The sequence below is a fragment of the Heloderma suspectum genome, chromosome 7 (genome assembly GCF_057233095.1).
Source record: "Heloderma suspectum isolate Gila_16-S chromosome 7, 16-S_ref, whole genome shotgun sequence".
Taxonomy (NCBI): Eukaryota; Metazoa; Chordata; class Lepidosauria; order Squamata; family Helodermatidae; genus Heloderma; species Heloderma suspectum.
Window position 1 is genome coordinate 25601820 of NC_139464.1, and position 22781 is coordinate 25624600.

The following is a 22781-nucleotide window of genomic DNA, read 5'->3' on the forward strand; positions in this document are numbered from 1 at the left end:
AGCAAGAACATAGGTGATATTGCAGTCCTACAGCGCATCCAGATAGTAGGGTCCCATAGTTATTGCACACCTCCACAAGTGCAGGTTGTATCCTGGGAGAAAGTAAATCTCTGCAAAAACCCTGTTATGGGCAGCGCATTGACGAATGAATGCTGCTATTGGCAAAATTAATTTTGTTTGCACATTCAGGCCAGCAATGCCCAGCAGTAAAGAGAGGAGAAGAAGTGAAATACAGAGTGGACCTTCTGAAACCCATCTCAGGTTAACCACCAGTGTGGGCCTTGAATGGGATGGGAAGAAGAAAAAATTCTATTTGTCCTACTGTAACATTATTTGGTGGAGTGGGACAAAAGCTCCCAAATATTCCCCTCTTCATAGTAATCACATCACTAATAAATGGGAAATAAGATATTTCTTTCTATAAATTTATACCCGCTATTCAATAAAGGCAAAAAGGGGAAAGGCAAGCTCTAATATCACTGGAGAATCATACAGGCAGGCAAAAAGACCCAACACGTTCTTTCTTTCAGTAAGAAATCTATATTTATTAACTGACTGAGGTGTTTCTGTTCCTATTGTAAGTAAGAAAAGGGTTAGGAATCATCTTTAAGGCACACATTTCCGAGGCGATGTACAGAATTTAAATATACAAGACAACATTTGATTGTAAAAGGAGGAGAGGTACTTCAAAGAAGGTAACATTGACAGTGATGACTGTGGAAAAACAATATATTCAGACAACAGATTCTTTCAGCACAGTCCCCTTCATTTCTGTCTCCTGCCTTGACTGGATAGCAAAAGTCATGATTCCCACACCCAGTATTTGATGGGGCAGGGAGTGACATCCGGTAAGAAAAATCTTAGTTGATTAATTGCACAACTTAATCAATTACATCTGCACACATTAAAATGTGATTAAACAGTACTTCTGAAATTATAAACAAAGCCTACTTTGTTTTTGGATGATGCTCGTACATTTCTCATCAGACCCCACCTTTGAAGAGGCTATGTCCCTCTCTGTGGGCGAACATTTTATTGGGGAACTCAATTCCCATAACCACTTTTTACATCATAAAGTTACCACTACATGTTTTTTAGCCATCATGCTCACATGGTATGCATGGTATTTATCACAGAGTTAACATTATGTTTGTACCTGCAACTTTAAAAATGGAAAAGGCATGGATTAGATGTGCAAAATGAAAGCCGTGAACCTTGGCCATTAAAAATAAATCCTGTGCCAGGCAGTGGCCAACTTTAGATGAACATATATTTAAATAAATTAACATGACACGAGTAGTGCCTGTGTTCCTCTGACAGGAAACAGCGAATGCATGCGCTGTCGCTACCCGTTTGGTTTCCTACATTTAGAAATGGGCAGTATTCACAAAGCTTGAGGGTATCTAAAAACTTTCCTTCTTGTATGGAAGAAATACACCAATCCTTGGATGGCTGGGGGAGGGACTAGAGCTTATTGTATCCATTTTTCACAGCTCTGAACCAAATGGTCTCCTTTCCACATGGTATTTTTTACACGACAATGCAGGTAAGCTACAAGCCCTGAAGTGCCCAGCTTTATGGGCAGTGGTGGTTAGGCCAGTGGGGACAGGATCCCCTAGTCTGTACTGTATTGGCCCAAGTCTGCCTGGTTCCATTTTTTAACCCTAAACTCCACCTTGGAGTGCACAAGCAGCTGGCTCCAAGATGTGTTATGATTTATCCTCTATAATTGGCCTTAATGCCCAGAAGCTTATTGTGCCCCATGCATGGCCCCTCCAGGGAGGAAATAATCAAAGCTCTTTGAAATGAAGTAGCCAAGAAGACACCTCCCTGGGCATGGTCATCTGTCCCTTTGAGATTCAAGGTTTTCTCAGTCTGATCTACAATACATGTACTTGCCTGAATCAATCAGGATAGGATGATAATTAATTCAGGATGCAACGGTCAACAAGGTCTTGGCCTTTATAAATAACTATTATCAAGATTCCTCCCCTCCCCGCCCCACCCTCTGTATTTAAGTTGTGCATTCACTCCTGGAAATGTGGAGCTTATTTCCGTACCTCAGAGGATGCACATTCTACTGTTTCCCCAGTCAGAACAGCAGTCTTGTCCAGAAGGGTGATACACTGATCCTGAACTGAAATCACTGCGTTGTCTCCCTGACTCAAGTAGCTGGGATCCAGATTCCCAAATAACCCTTTCCTTTTTCTTATGGAGCTCCTTGACACCAAGCACACAGTACGTGAATCTTCAAAGTCTACAAGTGGAAGGTTTGTGACTTATCAGCCACCACCATCACTAGGCAAGGGAGCAGGGTGGAAGGGCCCGATTCTTGAATGGCCTGCCACTGCCCATTGCTTGTCTCAGGACAAAGACGCATATATGTGGTCTCTCCCCGCCCCGCCCCCAACAACTTAATCCTCCTGCATCACAGAATCAACCCAGCTATGCATTTTACATAGACCTGCTATCCATATTGCTTGGTGTGGAATCTGTTACAAGGAAGTTGACTGGTTTGTTTCCTGAAGATGTGTCATGCCCAAATCTTGCATCAACTAGCACAAAAGAAGGACTCCTCTCTGGTCCTTCCACAACTGCAATGCAGAAACTTCCTTTTCTTACATGGATGCAAGGATACCTGTTCTTTGTGCAGAATCAATAGCAGAATATAATCCTATCTTAAATTATCTTACCCAAAAGAGTATATTCTGCCGTTCAAAATTATTTTCCCCTAGGTGGTGGCTTGTAACACATTACAATAAAAATGCAAACCAACCAATAACGTCAAAACTACGTAATAAATAGGGAAAAACATACGAATGCTATTTAACTCAATGGGACTTACTTCTGAGTGGAACTACCTAGAATTGCACTGTAAATGAATCTCCCAAGTGCCAGGCTACATACAGATAGGATTCAAAGAAGAGTTGGTGATCTCATGTTCATATTTCCAGTTCCCTGTGTTCTCTATGCCACATTCCATAAACAGAATTCTGTGACAGCAACTGACTCAGATCCTGGCATGGTTTCAGCCTCATCTGACCGTAATTCAACCAAATGGGCTGTTGATTAACCCAAGAAAGATGCAGGCAGTCACATGGGAAAGGCACATCAGTTTTACTGTAAGGCCCATGTTCCTTTTGCTGTACCTGGGTAGAACATGATATGTGTTAACTGGGGAGAGGAACAAACTAGCTCCTTAAATATGTCCTGATTGGGCTGGTGCTCAGATAAGCGGGCACAGCACACACTGGAGAACTGATTGACTTTGGCCCAAAGGCATGAATTTCAGAATATGTTTTCTTTTGTTCAAGTATCTCAAAAAAGAAGAAGCTGCATCTTTATAAATAATTCAAAGTTGATATAATGTGTGCTGGAGAAGACTCTTACGAGTCCCCTGGACGGCAAGGAGGTCAAACCAGTCAATCCTAAAGGAAATCAACCTTGACTGCTCATTGGAAGGACAGATTCTGAAGCTGAAGGTCAAATATCTTGGCCACCTAATGCAAAGAGAAAACTCCCTGGAAAAGACCCTGATGCTGGGAAGGATTGAAGGCAAAAGGAGAAGGGGATGGCAGAGGATGAAATGGCTAGATAGCATCACCGATGCAATGAATATGAACTTGAGCACACTCCGGGAGAGAGCGGAGGACAGGAAGGCCTGGCGTGCTCTGGTCCATGGGGTCACGAAGAGTCGGACACGACTTAATGACTGAACAATATTCCTCTTGCTAACTTACTGTGCGAGGTACTCCAGGTCTGACAGCTTTTCATTTGTACCCATTCACCAGAACATTCTGTCTTCTCATGGTAGAAAAGTTGTCCTTCAATTATCAGAGGCCCTCTAGGACACTGTGTGCCACAGAAATCTGGTGGTTTGGGGGACTCTAATGGTTCACTTGGGTGGAAGAACAGTGTCATTACTTTTGCATTTTGCTTTTAATAAGTTAAATTAGAAAGAAATAGGAAGACACTATAAAAAGAGTTTTTTGTGGGGAGCGGGCTCTTATGGTTGGGTAAGAATCCATAATGTATGCTTTTTGCTTATAAGAAGTGCTCCTGTGACATGTTGGTAGGAAAGGCTTTTTTCACACTTCAAAAGCCATGATCTGGATGGAAAATGCTAGAGGTAGGATTGTTTTCTTCCCAATTCGTAGGAGTGCAAATGTGCGTCATTTCTTGAGTGGCCGTCGGTTCCACATGCCCCGCTTGGAGTGAAAGTGGTGAAAGAAGTTCCTGAGAGAGAGTCGTTCCACCTCCATGCCGGCCTGAAAGATTCTGTGAGAGGAGAGGGAAAAATATTTCAACCAGAGACTAATTAGAATTATTTGAACCTAACCTTGCTTGGATGGCGAGAGAAGTTCTATGGATACGATTTCTCTTGGCATGGTACTGGAATACTGGAAAAAGCTGCCTCTGCCAAAAACCTCCCACCTCGAGTAGTTTAAGGTATGGATACCCTCATCCTGGGATCTAGCAGCCTTAAGGCTGTTCTCACAAGTGACACTTAAACTGGGTTTTGTATTTCTTGTGCCTATAATTCAAATGTAAAATAGATACTGGCTCCAGTGTATGTTTGCTTTAAATTCTGGGACCTTTTCTCTTTTCTATCCTACACTGCCAATATTCACAAGTGACATGGCTCCAGACGAAAATGTGAAAATTCAGTAAGACCAGCTCTATGGGATACTGAGACAATTGTAGCAACACAGCTATCTGATGGAAGGGGGTTATATTTTTAAATTTGGTTTTGTTTTGCAACCCAAAACCTTTATTTGTTCAATTATGAGTGATTCAGAGACAGAAATGTCACACACACACACACACTCACACACACGTGTGTGTGTGTGTGTGACTAACCTTGGGATATAGCAAGCTACAAATAAATTATTTTAAAAGTTTTCTTTTAATTGTGAAGCAAGTGAATAGCAAGGAAAAGAGTCTCTGAATAGTTAGAGGCAGTAGATTTATCTCTGTTTCATCTCCATTGTCACGGTAAGGACTATACATAGTTGTGGGCCCTTAAATGTTTCAGCAGTGCCATGGGATGAACTCAGAGAACGGCTTCTGTGCTATTGCTGTAACATTTAAAGGGCATTTAAACAATTGTATAAAGAACAGCATGGTAATTATGAGGTATGCAGAGATGGATGAGTTCTGTACTCTGTTAAACTATATGGGAACTTGAGGTCGTATGCAAGGGAGCCTGAGTACAGTAATCAAGCTTCACTGCCGCTGTAATGCGAGGGTTCCTTATCTAGGGTATGAATTCAGCCTGTAAAATGGCACAGAATATTCTTGACGGTATGAACAAGTCCTCCGCCTGTAGAGGTCACCCTGGTGTTATCTGGAGCTGAACTACTAAGCCCATCTACAGAGACATATACGCACATCCTCACTTACCTGTCCAAGAGTTCCCAGTCCTCTCCTCCCCATTTCTCCCTGAACTCGTCGGTGTTCATCCCTCCAATACGAAACAGATCAGACTTGTATATACCCAGGAGGCCAAAGCCATTCACTTCCCAGTAGCCTATAAAGGCAAAATGCAGAGTAACAGCCACATCTACATTCTTTACTAAAATATAACTTCTCAGACCCACCTGTGGCATCTATTTGCACAAACGTATAGCAGATGAATAGGCAAAGAACCACACCCCTCCCTCTCCTTCTCTCAACCCACAAAATCCCTCAAATCAGCAGCAGCATCAAGGTGGAATTTTAATAGCAAGCAATTGCCTATATAAAGATCTTAAGGAGTTCCAACTGCTCTTCACTGGGATATAATATGATGCCATACATGGTCCCGCATGAATATGGCTTCATAAAGTCTCCCCCAATCCTGTTCTTATAATGGCCTACTCCTCAGTTAGCTACCACCAAGTGGTAGACAACCAGCATGTCAGGAAGAAGGTTAGGTTGGAGTCCTTTCCCCTGGCATGCTACTTTTCTATGAGCAAGGACTTCTTTTCTGTTTTTGGACGGAGGAGCCTTTAGTCATGTGAGTTTTCAGCTGCAAGTCTGAAGTGCTATAGCTCAGATACAGGTTTACCACATCAGTGAGAACTAGGCTAGTGTGAATTAAACTTCATGGCACAGTAATCACGTGACTGCAATACTTCACACCAACTCCAAATAAAAATCCTGACATGAAACATTTCAGGATCATCTCATATACAACTTTGGGTTTTATATGCATTTTTCATATGAAAGAAGGCTGCCTGCTGTTCTGCTGGCACTATAGGAACCAGTATGCCAAAAGCTGTGCTCCTGCTACCCGAAAGTAAATTCTATTGAAATCATCGGGGCTTATTTTTAATCAAATATGTTCATGATGGAAGCAATTATCACTTTGTTACTGAGTGTGTCTCTAGTGTTTAAATTCCATCACTGTTTCTGAAAGGCCTGTTCTAGGAAGTGTGAGAATCAGGCTTTTGTGAGTATTACAGGATGCTTTAAGAGTAAATCAATTCATATTAAATGAACCAGATATGAGGGGAGAGAAAGAGAAATGTGACACTAATGTTAAAATATTGATTTCATACAACTAAAAATCATTTGTTCTTTTCCCTAAGGGTGAATGTATTTATTACATTCATATCCTATCCTTCCTCCCAAGGCGCTCAGGAATTGGAGGTTGTTGGGAGAAGAACAATCTAGGTTCGCACGTTGAAAACAACCCATGTTTTGTTAACTGTGGCCTGTTGTGAATAAACAGGCGTAAGCTGACTCCCACCCGCCTCTGCTGATGCGCCATCCTTGGGCTGTTTATTGTTACATCTGAACCCTGAATTGGACGTTGTTGGGGGAGGAACAACCCTGACTCGTAACCCAAAAACAAACCATGGGTTACAAGTCTGTATTGTTCTTTTCCCAACAACCTCCAATTCTGGGTTCAGATATCATGATAAACAACCCAGGGATGTAATGTCTCTGTTTAACAACCCAGGGTTGGAGTGTTTAACTCAGCGGAAGTAGGTGGAAGCCAACACGCCTGCTCACTTCTTGTTCCTGGATACCCTGGGTTTGTTTAAACCCTGGGCAGCCATGACATGCAAACTGGGCCATAAACTTGTCCCTAACTCTCTTCTTGTGTAGATTATGTTACAAGACAGTGACTGGCCTAATGTCAATAAGTAAGTTTTATAGATGAGCAGGGATTTGAACCTAGGTATTCACAATCTAAATCCTGTGCTCATCACTGCACCACATTGGCCCCTGTAGACAAACATTTTATCATGTCTCAATTAAAATTTGGTAGGGTTCCACAAGCCAAGTGGCATCACTTCAGCAGCCAGATCTAGGCCACCAGCCACAGCTGCACACACCCTGCTATACCGGACAAAAAGGAGAGTATTCAACGTAGTTAAGGCCTTGGCAAAGTTAAATGTGGCAAAATCTGCATTTTGGATTTTTTAGTTTTACCAGTCTGAGAATACGTGATCTGTAACTGTGAACCTCTTACTGCTAAATACAGAGAACTAGCTATGAGGTCACTTGTAAAAATGCACTTCTGGCTCCTAGACCACCACTTGGAGAATACAATAACCCCGGAGAAGCAGGCTGTCCCAGTCCTACACTCTCTTATGTATGAAACCAGTTACAGCAATCACCACGGGGCTAGACCATGAACTCCATTAAGTCTGTTCAATGTTTTGTTGATAATGAGGGAGAAAAATGTCCAGAAAATATGTGTTTTCCACAAGAGCCTTCCCCCCACAAATTCCTCACCATCAGGCCATTGTGGAGATGCACCACACTGCAGCCTCATAACCATGGGTGCAAAAGCCATTTTCCCTTCCACGCAGTGCTTCCGAATTGAGTCAATGATCCCTGCTGGGAAATGGATGTGCAAATCACACAGGAAAATGATGCTATGGAAATCCTGTAAGTAGAGATACAGAGCTGTCAGACCATTATCCCCACAGCTCATCATATTCAAGAGGTGTGCACATGCTTATGTGGAAAGACTTGCAAAAACATCCAAGGAAGAAACAAACAGACACAGAATCATTATATCATCATTAGTGCAGCAAACGCTGCTCTAAGATGATATCCCATATATAAAACATCCCTGTCAGATGCCTGCCCCATGTTTTTGTGAAAGCTTGCATGAAGTTTTCTTTATTCACCTTTTATATGTAGCTTTTCTCACTGCTAAATCTCTCTTACGGTTGGGAAGTTTAACTCAAGTATTTAACCTAAATCTAATCTAATCTCCTCTCCTTTGTCCATTGTCCTATTCTCAGGAGAACTAGTTTGCTCTTCTTTCTAATATCCATCTAAATATCTGAAAGGATCTACATATTGTCCCCACCCTCCCGCCCACCTCCTTCAGCACTAAACACAACCAGCTTCTTCAAGCTTTGCTCATGTGATTTGCCTTCTTTCAGGAAAAGTGCACAGCCAGAGCAATCCTGCCATATGTCATGGAGAGCTCTGATCACAGAGCCTCTGATGAATCCAAAGCTCTGCCGAAGCAAGTCCAGTAAGGCAGAATAGAAGGAGGAGCAGCAGTTCCACTCCCCTGCCCCCATGGTCATTAAAAACAATGACCTCCCATTAAACCAAAAGCAGAGAATTCATATATGGTAGCTCCAGGGCTGGCATAGCTTAGCAGCAGCTTTGGGGGCAGGTCTGGGGGCCAGGGGAGCTGTGAATCTTTTGAGTCCACAGCCTTTCCCCACACACCCACTGACCCATTCCTGGCATGCCTCCTTTCCCCCTAACCCCACTCTGACCATTACTGCTCCAATGTTAGAGAGGTAAGGACTGTGGGGGTTTCTGAGGGGGCTGGGAAGAGGTATCCCAGGTCAAATCTCCCCCTTTGAAGGTGGACCTCCCTCTCCACCCTCGGAGGGAGATCTGAAAAATCCTATGGCCCCTGGGACACTTTCCCAGGGACCACAGCATTGCAGCCTAAAGTTATCATTATTTTAGAGCCTTTTTTCATCCTACAGGAACCACCTAACTTTCTGCAGCTGGGATTCCCTGGTCCACCCTCACTCACCTTCACAAGGTCTATCCCAGCCTGCAGGCCTGCAGAGCGCTCAAAATTCCCTGTCAGCCGCAAGTACTGGTACCTGAGAAGTCAGACGAGAACTGGGTTATATTTTTACTGACAAAACAAACCCTCTCCTACTCAGAGAAGTAGCCGCAGTCAGACAATCCTCCACCGTGCTGGGCTCCAGCTCCAGCTGAGAGCCCCTCCTGCTGCTGAGGCCATCATAGGGAGAAGCAGCAACAGCCCTTCCACTGTGTCTGTGAACTTCGCAACTTAAGCATCTGCCTTCACAAGTTGTAAACCAAATTGTAAATTGATTCAAGAGCTCTATAAAGAGGAGTGGCATGCTGGAAAATGGGAGCATACATAGTACTTTAAAAGCTTTGTATAAATCTTAGAAATGCAGGAGTATTGTGATGCTGGGTAAAGAAAAAAAGACACCTGCAGGTTTAGCTCTTGTATGAAAGTCTGCAATAAATGTCTGTTTCAAAGAGCCCAACTGCTAAGCAATCAGGAGTGGCTTCTCCCACTGTCTCCCTTCTGAAGCATAAATTCTGAGTCTAACCATGATTAACTCTGTAGCCACATTAACTGCTGTCAAAGCTAACAATGGTTTCTGCTTATCCCAGGATTTGAAACCATGGTTTAAAGAACCTAGGTTAAGCTAATACTGCTGCACCGTTACAAGATCCAGCAGGGTATTAACTATGGTTAGAGCTAACTAGGATTCCTGTTTAACCGAGGATCTTTAAATTGTGGCTGCACATCCTGACTTAAACAAAGAACTCCAGGCTGTCTGGCAACAGCAGTGGTTAAACCCAGCAGAGGAAATTTGCACTTCAGAAGGAAGGGCAGTGCATAGCTGCACAGTCCACTACTAAATGCTTAACCAGTAAGGACTGTCATGACTGCATCCGTCGCTTATATCTTCCGTGTACAGTGGCCCATGTGCCTGTTTGTAGACGTGTTTGCTGTAAGACACATATTCTCACCTGTGCAAGCTGGACCTTTTCAGAGCCTTTTCTACATCCATGTCATCACTGCTGTAGTCTGTGATAATGACATTGAAGTTGGGGTCCTTAGTGACCCTAAACAGCTCCTCCATGTCAGAAATGAACTGCAGCACCCAGCGTGCCTGGTTTTTCACTGATTGACAGAAGGAAGAAGGGGAAGAAGAGGATGAGAGTAAAGCTGCTTTTAAGGAAGATCCTATGTGCCAAATAGACAAGACGCACATTCTGTTTTTGCTTCCTATTCAAAACAGGGACGCTATGAAGGTGGTGGGCGGTGTAACATTGTGGTAGAACACATACCTTATATGCATAAGGCTCTGTGTTCTTTGCAAATGTAGCTCTATAGCACTACAGGATAGGGTGCAAATAGAGAGACTTGAGTAAAGTAATGAAACTGTCGGCTCTAGTCCTTGACTTGGCAGTGTGCCTTGTCCAACCCCAGGCAGAATCTTTAGTGGGCTATCTGGACTATGCCAGAAGAAAACTTGCCAGGCATCAGCACCTAGTTCACCAGATGATGCAGTCAATGATGCAGTGGCATTTGCCCAGGGCTATCAGTGCACAAACAGATTTCAAAATTCTGCACCAAGGAAAGCCACGTTCTGTGACAAGGAAAGCCAAGAACTGTATAAATTATACAAATTAAACAAGCTTGCATAATTTATTTTATTGTGCATAATTTATTCTGGTCTTTTCTTAATCAAACCTTCAAAAATTATTCTGATTTTGCTAGTTATGGGGATGGCAAGGAGTTTACAAGAAGCTCCATCTACTGACCACTGAAAGTTTCCTTCAGGAACACCTTTTGGACACATGGTCTAAGGGCACATGGAGCTAGGCAGGTTTAGGTCTGGTCAGTGCTTGGATGGGAGATCAGCTAGGAACCCTACAATAGATGAGCCAATGTACACCAGTTGCTGGGGAACATGGGTGGGAGGGTGCTGTTGCACCCATGCCCTGCTTGTGGGTTCCCAATTGACAGCTGGTTGGCCACTGTGTGAACAGAATGCTGGACTGGATGGGCCCTTGGGCTGATCCAGCATGGCTCTTCTCATGATGAAAGGTGGTATATATGTCATAAATAAATAAGTAAGAAGCTTCACAACCATAAGTTGTTTTACAAAAAACCCACCAGCTATGAAATTCTTAAGATGCTGGCTTCTTAGACAAATACCACACATGTGGCTTTTCTGTGCTCCTATGGAATACACACAGCATGAGTCCTTTTGTTGAAATGACATCACTTGGTACTGGAGTGAAAACATAGATCCAGATACCATGGTGGTTCAGTTCTAGTACCTTAGGTTGGATATTTTGTCCTAGTAGCATTTAGGGTATGTGACAGAGAATGCTAAGTCTCTGATATGTGACTTCTGGAAGGATAAGAAAGAGGACTAGGTCATTAGCCAGACACTGAAAGTTACTACGAGAGTAATTAGGTTTGCCAAATGTAAACCAAAAACACTGTTATATAAAGTATAGTATAACAGCAAAACACAAGGGGAAATTAGCCAAATTCCACCATTCTGGTTATTTTGACAATATCCAAAATGATTAGTTAATCATAAAGCTATCACTCTCCCACCCCTCCACTTACCTGGCACTATGAAATGGACAACTGCACGGTGATTCCAGTAAAAGGCCGATGGCCAGCACAGGACTGGCTCATTGGCACTGGCCATCAGGTGACGCCGGTGGCCCCATGCCAGGTCTTTCATAATCTTCTCCTCGTCACTGCTGCCACCATGCCAGTTCCGTGCAAAGATATATTCTGAGATTCGGACACGCCGTTTTCCCCGCTCCAACAGCTCCAGCTCCAGAAGGTAACGGCTGCCACGTATGTGGTCCTGCCGCTTCTCTATGTTCACGATGCGCCGTAGCTGGAATTGCCTGCAATTGGTAGCAGCATGTTTGCACCCCAGGACTTTGGGGGGTGTCTGACCTAGTGAAACTCCACAGACCTGATGCATATAAACCCTGCAAGGGCTGCACAGCACCCTTTGCCTGATTCATTGCAGTTTGCACTAGAAAACATCAGCCAAATGCTCTCAACACACGCACCATCCCAGTGCTTCCACAAATATGCCCATCCACCCAGCCTCCCTACAAAATGTCAGGTCTGAGGAGCTCCTAGGGCAGAGGTGCAGGACCTCTTTCAGTTCAAGGGCCGAATTCCACTCCTGGGAAGCTCTCAAGGACTGCATGCGAGCAGGGGTGGGGCTGAAGGCAAAAGGAGTGGGGACAAAATACCAGGTTATTTTTTACTTGATGCTTTTATTGCCAGTAACGAAACCTTAGAAGAGGCATTTCTCTTTTAGAAGAAGGAAAAAACAGCACAAAAGTCAGGAAATCGGGGTGGGAGGGAGAGAAAAGAAAGGGGGCACGGCCATCTGGGGAACCTGGAAGGCCTGACTGTGACCCCAGGCAGGCCAGAATTGGCCCACAGATCTGAGGTTCTACACCCCTACCCAAAAGCAATTTTGGACCAGAATTAAACACTTTAGTGTGAATACCCCCTTTCATTCCTTTCCTGTTGTATCACCATCCTCTTCTGTATCACCATTAGATATTTGCTCTATCACCATCCTGCTGTATGGATCATCATCACCATCACCTTCTTGCTGTACCATCATCCTTTCCTGTATCACCATCACATATATGCTACAGCCCACAGTCCCACCCTCAGCTTCTCGGCTTGTCAAGTGCCTAGGAGAGACTGCCCGGAAGGTCTAGCCCCATGCAGCTAAAATCAGCATCCTGGCTTGAACAGCCTGTTGTTCCCTTCAGTGACTAGTGCAGGGGTGGGCAACATACAGCCCCCCAAACCCTGGGGGCCGCATCCTTCCTGGGGGCTCTCAACATGGCTGCCCAGTAGAAATGCCAAAAGATTAGGGAAAGTGGAAGTGGGGGCTCACACCCCATATTCCTAGCTCCCCCAAGGCTACAGCAAAACATACCCAACATTCTTCTGTAATGATCCACTCTTCATTTCACAATGAGGTCTGGGGGCATTCCTAGCTAGACCCCAAGAGTCCAAAATATAAATCCCATCATATATTCTGTGCTACACTTCCTATATGAGTAAAGTTCAGTGGGACTGCAAGATACTTCCTGTCTTACCCTTTGTTCTTTTGGTTGAGTTTCTTTAGGAATACTTTAGTGATATCTAAAGCTTCCTTCTCTTTCAAGAGCAGATTTCCTGAAGTGTTGCAGTTCAGGTCAATCCAGTCTGTCCGCAGCATCTGGAAGTCCACATTACTTGTCTTGAAGGTCTGCTCCCAGTTCACTAGCTGGTCAAATACAGGTACAGGCATATATTCAAAGCTCTCTTCCTCTTCACCTGCCTCTTTGTCCTCTTCTACCACTGCCACCTGCTCTTCATCCTCCTCCTCTTGCACCGTTGGCTGAGCAGAATCAGACCTGACAGGCTGCTGGGAATTCAGGTCCACCCTTCCCAAAATGACATTTGCAGCATCTGCTGCCTTATGCTTGGCTATATATGAATCTACCTGGTTAAGCCACTGGTCATCATGAACAGGCTGCTCTTGGCGGGTTGCTTTTCTAGCTCCTTTGTCAAGTACTTGGGATTGTCTCCTTGCTTTTATGGTGTATAATGATGGGTCCTTGTTTCTGTTTGTAATAAAATCTAATTGATCTGGACTGGTTTCTTTGGGGACCCTTCCAGCTGAGTTCCTGTGCCTGATGGGATTTTGTTCCCCAGCCAGTTTGGGCCTTTTGTTAACCTGTAAACCCTCATCTTTCACTTTCCTCTTGGTTGCTGATAACACCTGGACATTCCCGTCACGAAGAGGAGAGTTTCTGGAGCTTTCTTGGACTCTGCCTTTCAAAGGTGGCCTCCTCATTGGTGAATTTCCTTCTGTGTTGGTTTTATTGTCCCTCTGATCAAGTGAAGTCATTTTCTGTCTTTTAGCTTCTTTGCTCTGTGTTCTGGTAACTGACAAGAGATTCCGATGCTTTTGTGGGGAATAATCATAAACATTTGTGTATTCTGCAGCCACGAGGGAATCTCTTTCAGCCTTTGGTCTGGTGGAATTTAATGGAGGAATTGTGCCTTCTGTTTCTGGATCTGCATATTGGGCATCATCAAAACTGTCTTCTTCATAACCTGAAAAGATCACACACGACTACATATCATGCGTTGTTACTCTCTCTACATGTTCTGAGTAGAGCAAGGAATTAAACCACCTTCCCACCTTCTTTTCTGTAGCAGCCATTTGTCAAAGAAACAAGAAGAAAAAACAACAACGAGCAAAGGGCTGGATGAGCCTGATCTCGTCTGATCTTGGAAGCTAAGCAGGGTCAGCCCTGGTCAGTACTTGGATGGGAGACCGCCTGGGACTCAGGCTTCCTGCACTGAGCAGGGGTTGGACTTGATCGTCTTGTAGGCCCCTTCCAACCCTGAGTATTACACACCATGAGAAATGATGACACTATCTTACCACTGTAGGTTCTCTGGGGAAAAAACACCCATCACCACCCTAAGGGTGGAGGAGAAATTTGTTTGGTTCTCATTTTAATGCAAATCTGACCAATTTGCACTTCCCAAAGCAATCTGTGAACTAAAAGGCAGTTATCCTTTGGTATTTGCACTTTTCCAAATTTTGCAATGCAGTTTTCTGATTTAAAAATGCATACCAAATACATATATTAGGGAAAGGTACACACAAAATGCATATATCAGTAAAAATAAAGTACAAAAATGCACTATATTAGGAAAACTTGCTTACAGAAATGAGCATACTAGGCCGAATTGTGTACAAAAAATATAGTAGGAGAAATGTTTAAAAAATACTTTACAAAATGAAACCAAAATTGACAGATTCTTCCATCTCTACTCTAGCCTGATTCTCTCTTTCTAGCTACGTATGTGAGGGCCATACTATATATTGCACGGGGAACCCGTGACTGAAACTCAGCTTTAAAAAAAAATCTTTTAAAAAACCTGAAATGAAGGTGTGGGGGCTGTCAATTTGCTTGCAGCTGAAGTTGGGGTGGGGGAGACAGAGTATTTAACCCTTTCTCCCTGAGTGGTTTCCCAATCTAAATTGACCTGCCTTGAGCTGCTGTTTTCCCTGTTGGTGGAAAAATACAGACATCCTGAGTTTTTCTTTTGACGTAGTTGTTGTATCTTGAACAGGGGAAGACATGCTTCCACATGAACTAAGCATCTTGTCCAAGTTTGCCAAGTTTCTCATTCTGGTTTTACATTCTTTGCCATATATAAGAAACCTCCTCCTTTGATTTAATCCACTGCAGGCTTTCTGTTTCTTTATTACTTACTTGGCAGTCATAAAGCAAAAGGAGAGGCAGCTGACACCATTCTTCCACATCTGCCATGAATATGCATACCTGGCAGTTTTGTTGTTTCTTCAGAATCTACATTTCTCCACTCTGGATGATCCATTTTCATGTACTTGGAAAATCCAAATCTACAGGAGTTAAAAAGGAAATGTACGCATGAGAATTGTTTCCGTGTTGAACTTACCAGCATTTAATACTTCCCTCTTGCTCTGCCTGACATCTCTTCAACTTCAGGGGGCGCTTTTATACAACAGAATAAAATGGTAAAGGTTTTCCTTTACCATTTTATGTACCACTTTCAGGCTGCAGGTGTAGGTGTTTATACTTTCCCTTGGATAAAACTCCCCGCACATAGAAAAGTAACGTGTTGTCAGAGAAGGTCTGGCTGTAGCCTTCTCCCTGACAAGCTTTCTTGTGCAGGGAGTTTTATCTAAAGAGGGGCACTCAAGCATGCAACCCACTGCCTGCAGCCTGAAAATAGTACAGTCTGGGAAAACCTTTACCACTTGATTCTGCTGATTGTATAAACTGACCTTTAGTCCTCTTACAGTGTGCCACTTCTATTCCTTGTGTTTCTCCTCTACTTCTCTGCAATACAATCTACTTATTCTCCAGTTTCAAAAAGACTTTGCAGCTTATTCCATTATATTCCATTGTACAATACAGGTACCGTGCACCCTCATTTATTAAGATAGCTTGGGGGGCATCTAATACATTTAGATATTTAAATAAATGGGAGAGGGATTTATATAGGGTTACATTTCCACGCACTGCATGACAGACACAAATAGGATGTGTTAAGTGGATAGTGGATAGTCAGGCAACAGGACCTTAGCTGTAACCAACAGCAATAGCAGCTTTAGATTCTGCTTGCATAAGAACATTGTCCTATACAGATATTATTTCCATATAGGAAAACTGCATGCAAAATGTAATGTGTGGCAAAAACAAACTTCTGTTTTGCTGCAAGTACACACTGAAGGAACCCACACTCAATCTTAAAGAAATACATGAGTGTGAATTTGGAGTATGTGTGTGTGTGTGTGTGTATGTGTGTGTGTGTGTGTGTGTGTGTGTGTGTGTGTGTATATATATATATAGATATAGATATATATGAGGTTTTTCCTATGTGGATATGATATCCATATAGGAAAGAACCTTGTGTGAAGCAATGTTTATTCCTGATGATATCATGAAGGCACCAAGCACTGTCTTCATCCCGTTGGCTTCAGAGGGAACCCAAATTACTGAAAAAACTTTCAGCGACAATAGAGTTAACTACATGTTTTAGCTAGCAATCCCCTCGTCTAAAATTAAGTCCCAGCCTTCCAGTCACAAAACAACAGAATTCAGTTATCGAGAAGGATGATAGTACCTCTCCAGGTAATAGGTGTTTTCCTGGTAAAAGCACTTGTTGTGAGTCTCCATGTGGCTCAGACGACTGTAGTCATTGGGATATACAAAAGACAAATGAACCTGGAAAGAGCAGAAGGAAGTCCATGTAAAATAAAATCATCGCTAAAATTAAACTTCAGGATTAGTTTGGACATCCAAAGTTTTCCAGAGATCACAGCTGAGGGTTGTTATCCCAAAATCAATAAGCTTTCCTCAGACCTATTTTCACACGATGAACTGACTGCACATGTTGAATTCTGAGTTAGTTTTTCATACCAAGGACAGCAAATATACTATTGATTATGCAGTTATGTATCCAAAAAGGAAAGAGGAGACACATCCACCCCTAATTATTTAGGGTCTCTTTTCCTTATTTTCAAAGTGGATTATTTAATATAAGCCACCTTGAGCGTGGAAAGGCTGCGAATTAATGCTTTTAATTATTATAATATTTACAGCCCTTGAATCATTGAAACAAACAGGAGCATTGAGCACATGGAGAAGGTTGCTATTTCAGAGAAAGTAAGCACCTATGTTACTGAGATGTCCTCCAATAACTCTCAAGAGCAGCAATTACATTTCCATAAGGGATTAAGATCTGAGGTTGCATCTGGTCCACCACAAAGACTCAGGCTGCAATCCTATACACTTCTGAGTATACACATATACAATGGCGCTATCATTCTTTCATTTTATAGGGGTGTTCTAATCAGGGATATGGATTCAAACGGAATTGGTACAATCATAGAATAGTAGGGTTGGAAGGGGCCTACAAGGCCATCGAGTCCAACCCCCTGCTCAATGCAGGAATCCAAATCAGAGCATCCCTGACAGATGGCTGTCCAGCCTCGTCTTGAATGCCTCCAGTGTGGGAGAGCCCACTACCAATGATCAGGTTTGTAGCAAGACTCTTTCAAACAGAAGGATATAAAAAACTAGGGGACTGAATGGTACCTAATTCAGTATGACAGGTTAATTCAGTTAGTACCAAAGCTGTAGAATGGCACTGGTGGTCAGCTAATCAAATGTGTTGCTTCTTAGTAAGGCTTTAAGACAAATGGAGCAGCAAGTCTGAACTCTGTTTTTCAAGGAAACAGAGCAAGTGAACAAAGGCAGCCATAGCTCCTGAGTTTGGGCATCACCATGTGAGTTTACATCCAGATAACATCTTTTAAAAACTGTGCATGCAGCTTGGTACATTAACACCCCCCTGACCATAAAAAAATACCAGCAGAACAACAGTAATGATAGTATTCATTGGTCCACTGTTGCCACTGCACTTTCTTCCTAGTACTGCTATCCCTTAACATAAACTTCAGGTGACACCAGCTGCAAGCTAGGCAAAGTCTTGAGTTGGGGAATGGGACTTACAAACTGGAGCCCTTGATAGCGTTCTAGTGGGAATCCATTGACCAGGTAGCTTGGTTTGTAAGGGCAGTCTGGAAGGATCTTGCGTATCTGTGACTTGCTTATGAGAGGCACTGAGAAGCAGACAAAAAAAAAATGAAAAAGAGGCCATTACAAAAGCAGATCAGTTCCAAGTTAAGCTATCTCTAAGAGATGCAACAGCCACTGTGGAGGCCATCTCAAGCTAATTACCCCATTTTGCCTGCTGCAATTGTGAATATTAAAACACTTTCTTACACAAGTTTCCCCTCCTTCTCTCTCCCCACTAATCATCTGCTTTCATCTGTAGGGGTAACTTGATAATGGATGGGGTAGCGGTTTCTTTTTGGAAAGATCTTTAAGAAACTATATCCTACCATAAGGATGGGGAACTGCCAGCCCATGGGCTGGACCCAGGACTCAAAGCAATTTTATCCAGTCTTGTGTAGCCCCATCTAAAAAAAATTCTCAAAGGGTGCTGAAGAGTCAACAAGGCCATACGAGACATTAAAAAACCCCTAAAGTCAGAAATGACACACATAACAGCTTTTGAAATGAACACTTGTCCACCTCCATCTTGGCAAAGACAAGAGTAACATCACTGCAAATCTACCACACTAGATTTTCAAGGCAACGGCCGCTCTTTGGCAAGCTACACACCAGTGTCTGCTGAAAACCAAATGACAACTACCAAGAGAAGACTAAATGGAAGCCTGAGAAGCAAGGAAGGCGGGAAAAGGGGGTGAATGGTTTTTAAAAAGGAAATCACTTTGTCCCATCAAGGTGAAATGAAAAACAGGAAGCTTGCCCACAATTCCACTTGTTGGGGAAATGCACTTTCAGGCAGGAGATTAGAGAGGCTCCCAAAGATACAGAAGGTGTCGCATGATGGGGTCTGGCAGTAAACTAGGATATTTACATTTATAAATGGTGTCTCGCGGATCAGGCTTCAGCATGTCTGCTGGGTGTTCCACTGCACCCTCACTGTGTGGAATCCGGCTTATACGAGTTGCCAGCGTCTGTGGGATGTGATGAACTTCATCCATTTTGAAGAGTGTTTCATCTAAGAAGCAGAAAAAAACAGGGTAAGAGATGGAAGAAAGAAGGAATAATTCCTCTTCTTAAGGCAGTGAACTATATTTCTCTTTTTGCACATCTGTCTAATTCTGGCAAGGTCTGGCACGTATTGCCAGCAAATATTAAGACATTTCACAGCTCCAAAATAAGCCCCTTATTTTGAAATGTTGATCTGGCAACCAAAATGCAATTCCAAATTTCATTAAATTACAATAAAATGCCATCACACAAGCCCCCCAGTATATGATGACTACATCATCATCATTATTAATAATAATATGGCCACCCATGAACACATGATCCCTGGGCAGCATACAAGACAAGAAGTAAGGTACAATATTAAAACGTAAGATAATAATTAAAAAACATTTTTAGAAATCACCAATGCTGAAAAGATCGTAAAGATGGAACCAGGTGAGCTATTCCACAGCAAGGGTGTCACCACCAAGAAGGCTCCTTTCCTATAAGCCACCCCACTCTTCTCATTTGGCAGGGGCATATGGAGCAGGGCCTCTGAAGAGGAACTTAAAGTTCTGGTAGATACATTTGGGAGATGGAAGTATTTTCCTTCTCTCAACTCAGTGCCTCCTGACACCCACTGTTATGGTGCAACATTTCTGCATCTGCCTAGGATGTATTACAGTTAGAGGCACAGCATTTCTGATGATATGAATGAAGACAAAGATAAGCCCGTTCAGTGTTATTAGCTCTAAGATAGGAAGATACTTACTAGCATAAAGGGAGAGGAATTGTGAGTCAATAATTGCAAATTTGGTCTCGGGGTCATTTAGCTTCCACTGAAAGAGAAAGAGGCACACAAAACTTATAAATCTGTCAATTAGGAATAGAACAAGGGATCTGTCTGCAAAAGGCCTGCATAGCTAGTAATCCACATATATATATATATGGATTATATATATATAATCCATATATATATATGGATTATATATATATAATCCATATATATATATATATATATGGATTATATATATATATATATATATATATATATATATATATATATATATATATAGTGGCCTGTCTATTATATATATTATATATGTATATAATCCATATATATATATGGATTATATATATATATATAGATAGATAGAGAGAGAGAGAGAGAGAGAGAGTGAGTGGCCTGTCAGATCTCATGCAGGCAGCAAAACCAGGAGGTTTATTGAGTCCTGGTAGCTGGTAAGCTGCGTTTGGCTTCCCAGGTACCAACTATACAGTTCTGATCTACGAAGTCAAGGAATCCTTCCCAATATCAGGCACTGTTTAGGTGAGGTGTTGTTCGGGTATGCTGTGAGCGATGATAATGAGGCTTCCTCATACAGCAGGGAGGCCCAGTGAAGCTCATCCATTTGGAAAGTGGATGAGCATAGCCATCAAATACAACTCTCGGGAGTACATCATACATTTCATTCTTATGGGGAGATCAGACTCTGCACAGTAAAAGGTAACTGCACTGCAGTGTGTGAACTATGGTGTAAGCTTCTCCTCCATCTTTCCTGCTGTACAAGGCCGGCCCAAAACATTTTGCAGCCTAAGGTGACGGGCAAGATGGAGCCACCCTCCACATTCCATGTACAGAAGCCAGGTGGATTGGCAGTTGAATCTTACTTCAACACTGGCTACAAGATAGTGTCCTCCACCACACCTGAGGCAGGAATGTAGTTCAGGGACAGGTTGTATGGCATACATAGTTCCGTCCCCCAACAGAGGGAAACAGCTGGGGTGTTTGAGAGGAACAGCCTGGAAGTTGCCACTGCTAGCATTTGCTGCCTGCATCTCTCTGCCTGATGGTAGGGCTGGCCCTGCTGCTGTAAGTACCTGGATCAGTCTTTTGGTATGTGCATGCCTCATCAACATACTGCCTCATCAACATACTCAACAGTGGGGGGAAAATGCTACTAATGCATTTCATACATTAGAGTGAACGTGCTTTTTCCAACAGACAGAGATTCGGAACTTGACCTCCCACAAAGAGACTATAAATGCTTGGAATGAATCTCAGGCCAAGTCCCTGCCCAAGTAAGCCAAATAAATAGTTCACAGCTGGTCTGAGTACTTACTGCCACTTCCACATGGTCTGTTCCTTTGTCGTCTTGCTTATGTAGCACCTCAAAGTAGTACCTGTTCATGGCTGACAACCTACGAGAGGGAAGTGGCGAGGGGTGGGGGGAAGAGAAAAATCTATGTCAGTTGCTTTAAATGTGGAGTATTTTGCCCAGGTTAAGTGATCACAGATGCTGAAACACCCATATCACTTTGGACCACTCTTTTGTCAAGAAAGGAGTATACCTAAGTGAGAACAAGCTCTCTTCAAGCTTGCTGTTAATTCATCCTTCCAGCTAAGGGATCCAGTTACTGCCTTCTACAGTTTCTTGACCTCTAGGAAACTTGCAGTGAAGTCAGGCAATCAGTTCTGGTGCACTTACATGATAGTAAGATAATAATGGAGAAACCCTTTTCCCCACTACGGACAGCTACAACCCTGCACATGTTGAAAGGATTATCATGGGGAATAACCCCAGGCATGATGACCAATCTTCAGATGATCAAGCTGTCAAGTGATAATTGCGATCTATAAATGAACAACACTAGTTGTGTGAATTCATACTTGAAATTGGAATATTGAGAATCAGCATGTCTCCAGGAAATACCAACAATTGCCACCAGGGAGCACTGTGAAGTTATTTTAAGCAGTACACTGCACTCTACTGATCAGGAGGAATGAAGCTTACATTTCCCCCCAACTTGAAACATTTTGAAGTCACAATGCTCTAAAGGATATTTTTTTGTATGTGGAGATTAACATGAGAGGCAATACATGCAGACTGTGTTAAAGACAGGCTCTATTCGCTAACAGATAAATGCTGGGTCATGAGAATGTGGTGAGCATGGCTATAGGCTGCTGATCATTATAGAAGAAGAAACAAAGATCTCTGTTCACTCACTTCACTGGCTTTGACTTTTGGCTCCTGAATTTCCCAAACTCTCCAGGGGCTGTCCATTCGTTCCCAGTCTGTGAAGACAGAAAATATCCGCTTTACATTATGCTTCATTCACACGGAGCTGCAACGTGCTTGTTTGCTTACTGAACAGTTGTGTCCACCCAGCCCCTGGTTAAATCAATCCAAATGTTCAGTGACTAGTTAAAGAATCCAATGCTATTGATTGTTGCTATTTTTAGTCATTCTTGAACCTTGGGATAGAACAATGTCTGTTACAGCCCAAAGAACAGGAGTGAGAGGGATGACAAATATCCTAAACTCGTGTGTGTGTGTGTGTGTGTGTGTGTGTTTGTGAGGGAACCTTACCCATTGTGACACTTACTGATAAGTTTGCAAGCTGCTACGGTGACTGTAGCCATGAAATTAAAGGACGCTTACTCCTTGGGAGGAAAGCTATGGCAAACCTAGACAGCATTTTAAGAAGCAGAGACATCACCTTGCCGACAAAAGTTCGTATAATCAAAGTGATGGTTTTCCCAGTAAGCAACGTATGGCTGTGAGAGCTGGACTATAAGGAACGCTGAGCACTGAAGAATTGATGCCTTCAAACTGTGGTGCTGGAGA

At 42.9% G+C, this 22781-nt stretch overlaps 1 protein-coding gene across 1 annotated transcript in view; it reads right to left on the bottom strand.

Moving 5' to 3' along the window:
- Positions 1-523: 523 nt before the first annotated feature.
- B4GALNT3 (beta-1,4-N-acetyl-galactosaminyltransferase 3) overlaps positions 524-22781 on the bottom strand; it is a 119706-nt gene continuing 97448 nt past the window's right edge. Inside the window, exons 7-20 of the mRNA XM_084809337.1 lie at positions 22161-22228; positions 21276-21354; positions 19925-19991; positions 19037-19180; positions 18103-18212; positions 16712-16812; positions 15385-15464; positions 13135-14140; positions 11612-11904; positions 9994-10147; positions 9008-9080; positions 7729-7882; positions 5404-5530; positions 524-4278 (exon numbers count right to left, since the gene is read on the bottom strand). Coding sequence (XP_084665463.1) covers positions 4173-4278; positions 5404-5530; positions 7729-7882; positions 9008-9080; positions 9994-10147; positions 11612-11904; positions 13135-14140; positions 15385-15464; positions 16712-16812; positions 18103-18212; positions 19037-19180; positions 19925-19991; positions 21276-21354; positions 22161-22228 — 2562 coding nt within the window. The 3' untranslated portion in view covers positions 524-4172. The remainder of the gene's footprint in view (positions 4279-5403; positions 5531-7728; positions 7883-9007; positions 9081-9993; positions 10148-11611; positions 11905-13134; positions 14141-15384; positions 15465-16711; positions 16813-18102; positions 18213-19036; positions 19181-19924; positions 19992-21275; positions 21355-22160; positions 22229-22781) is intronic.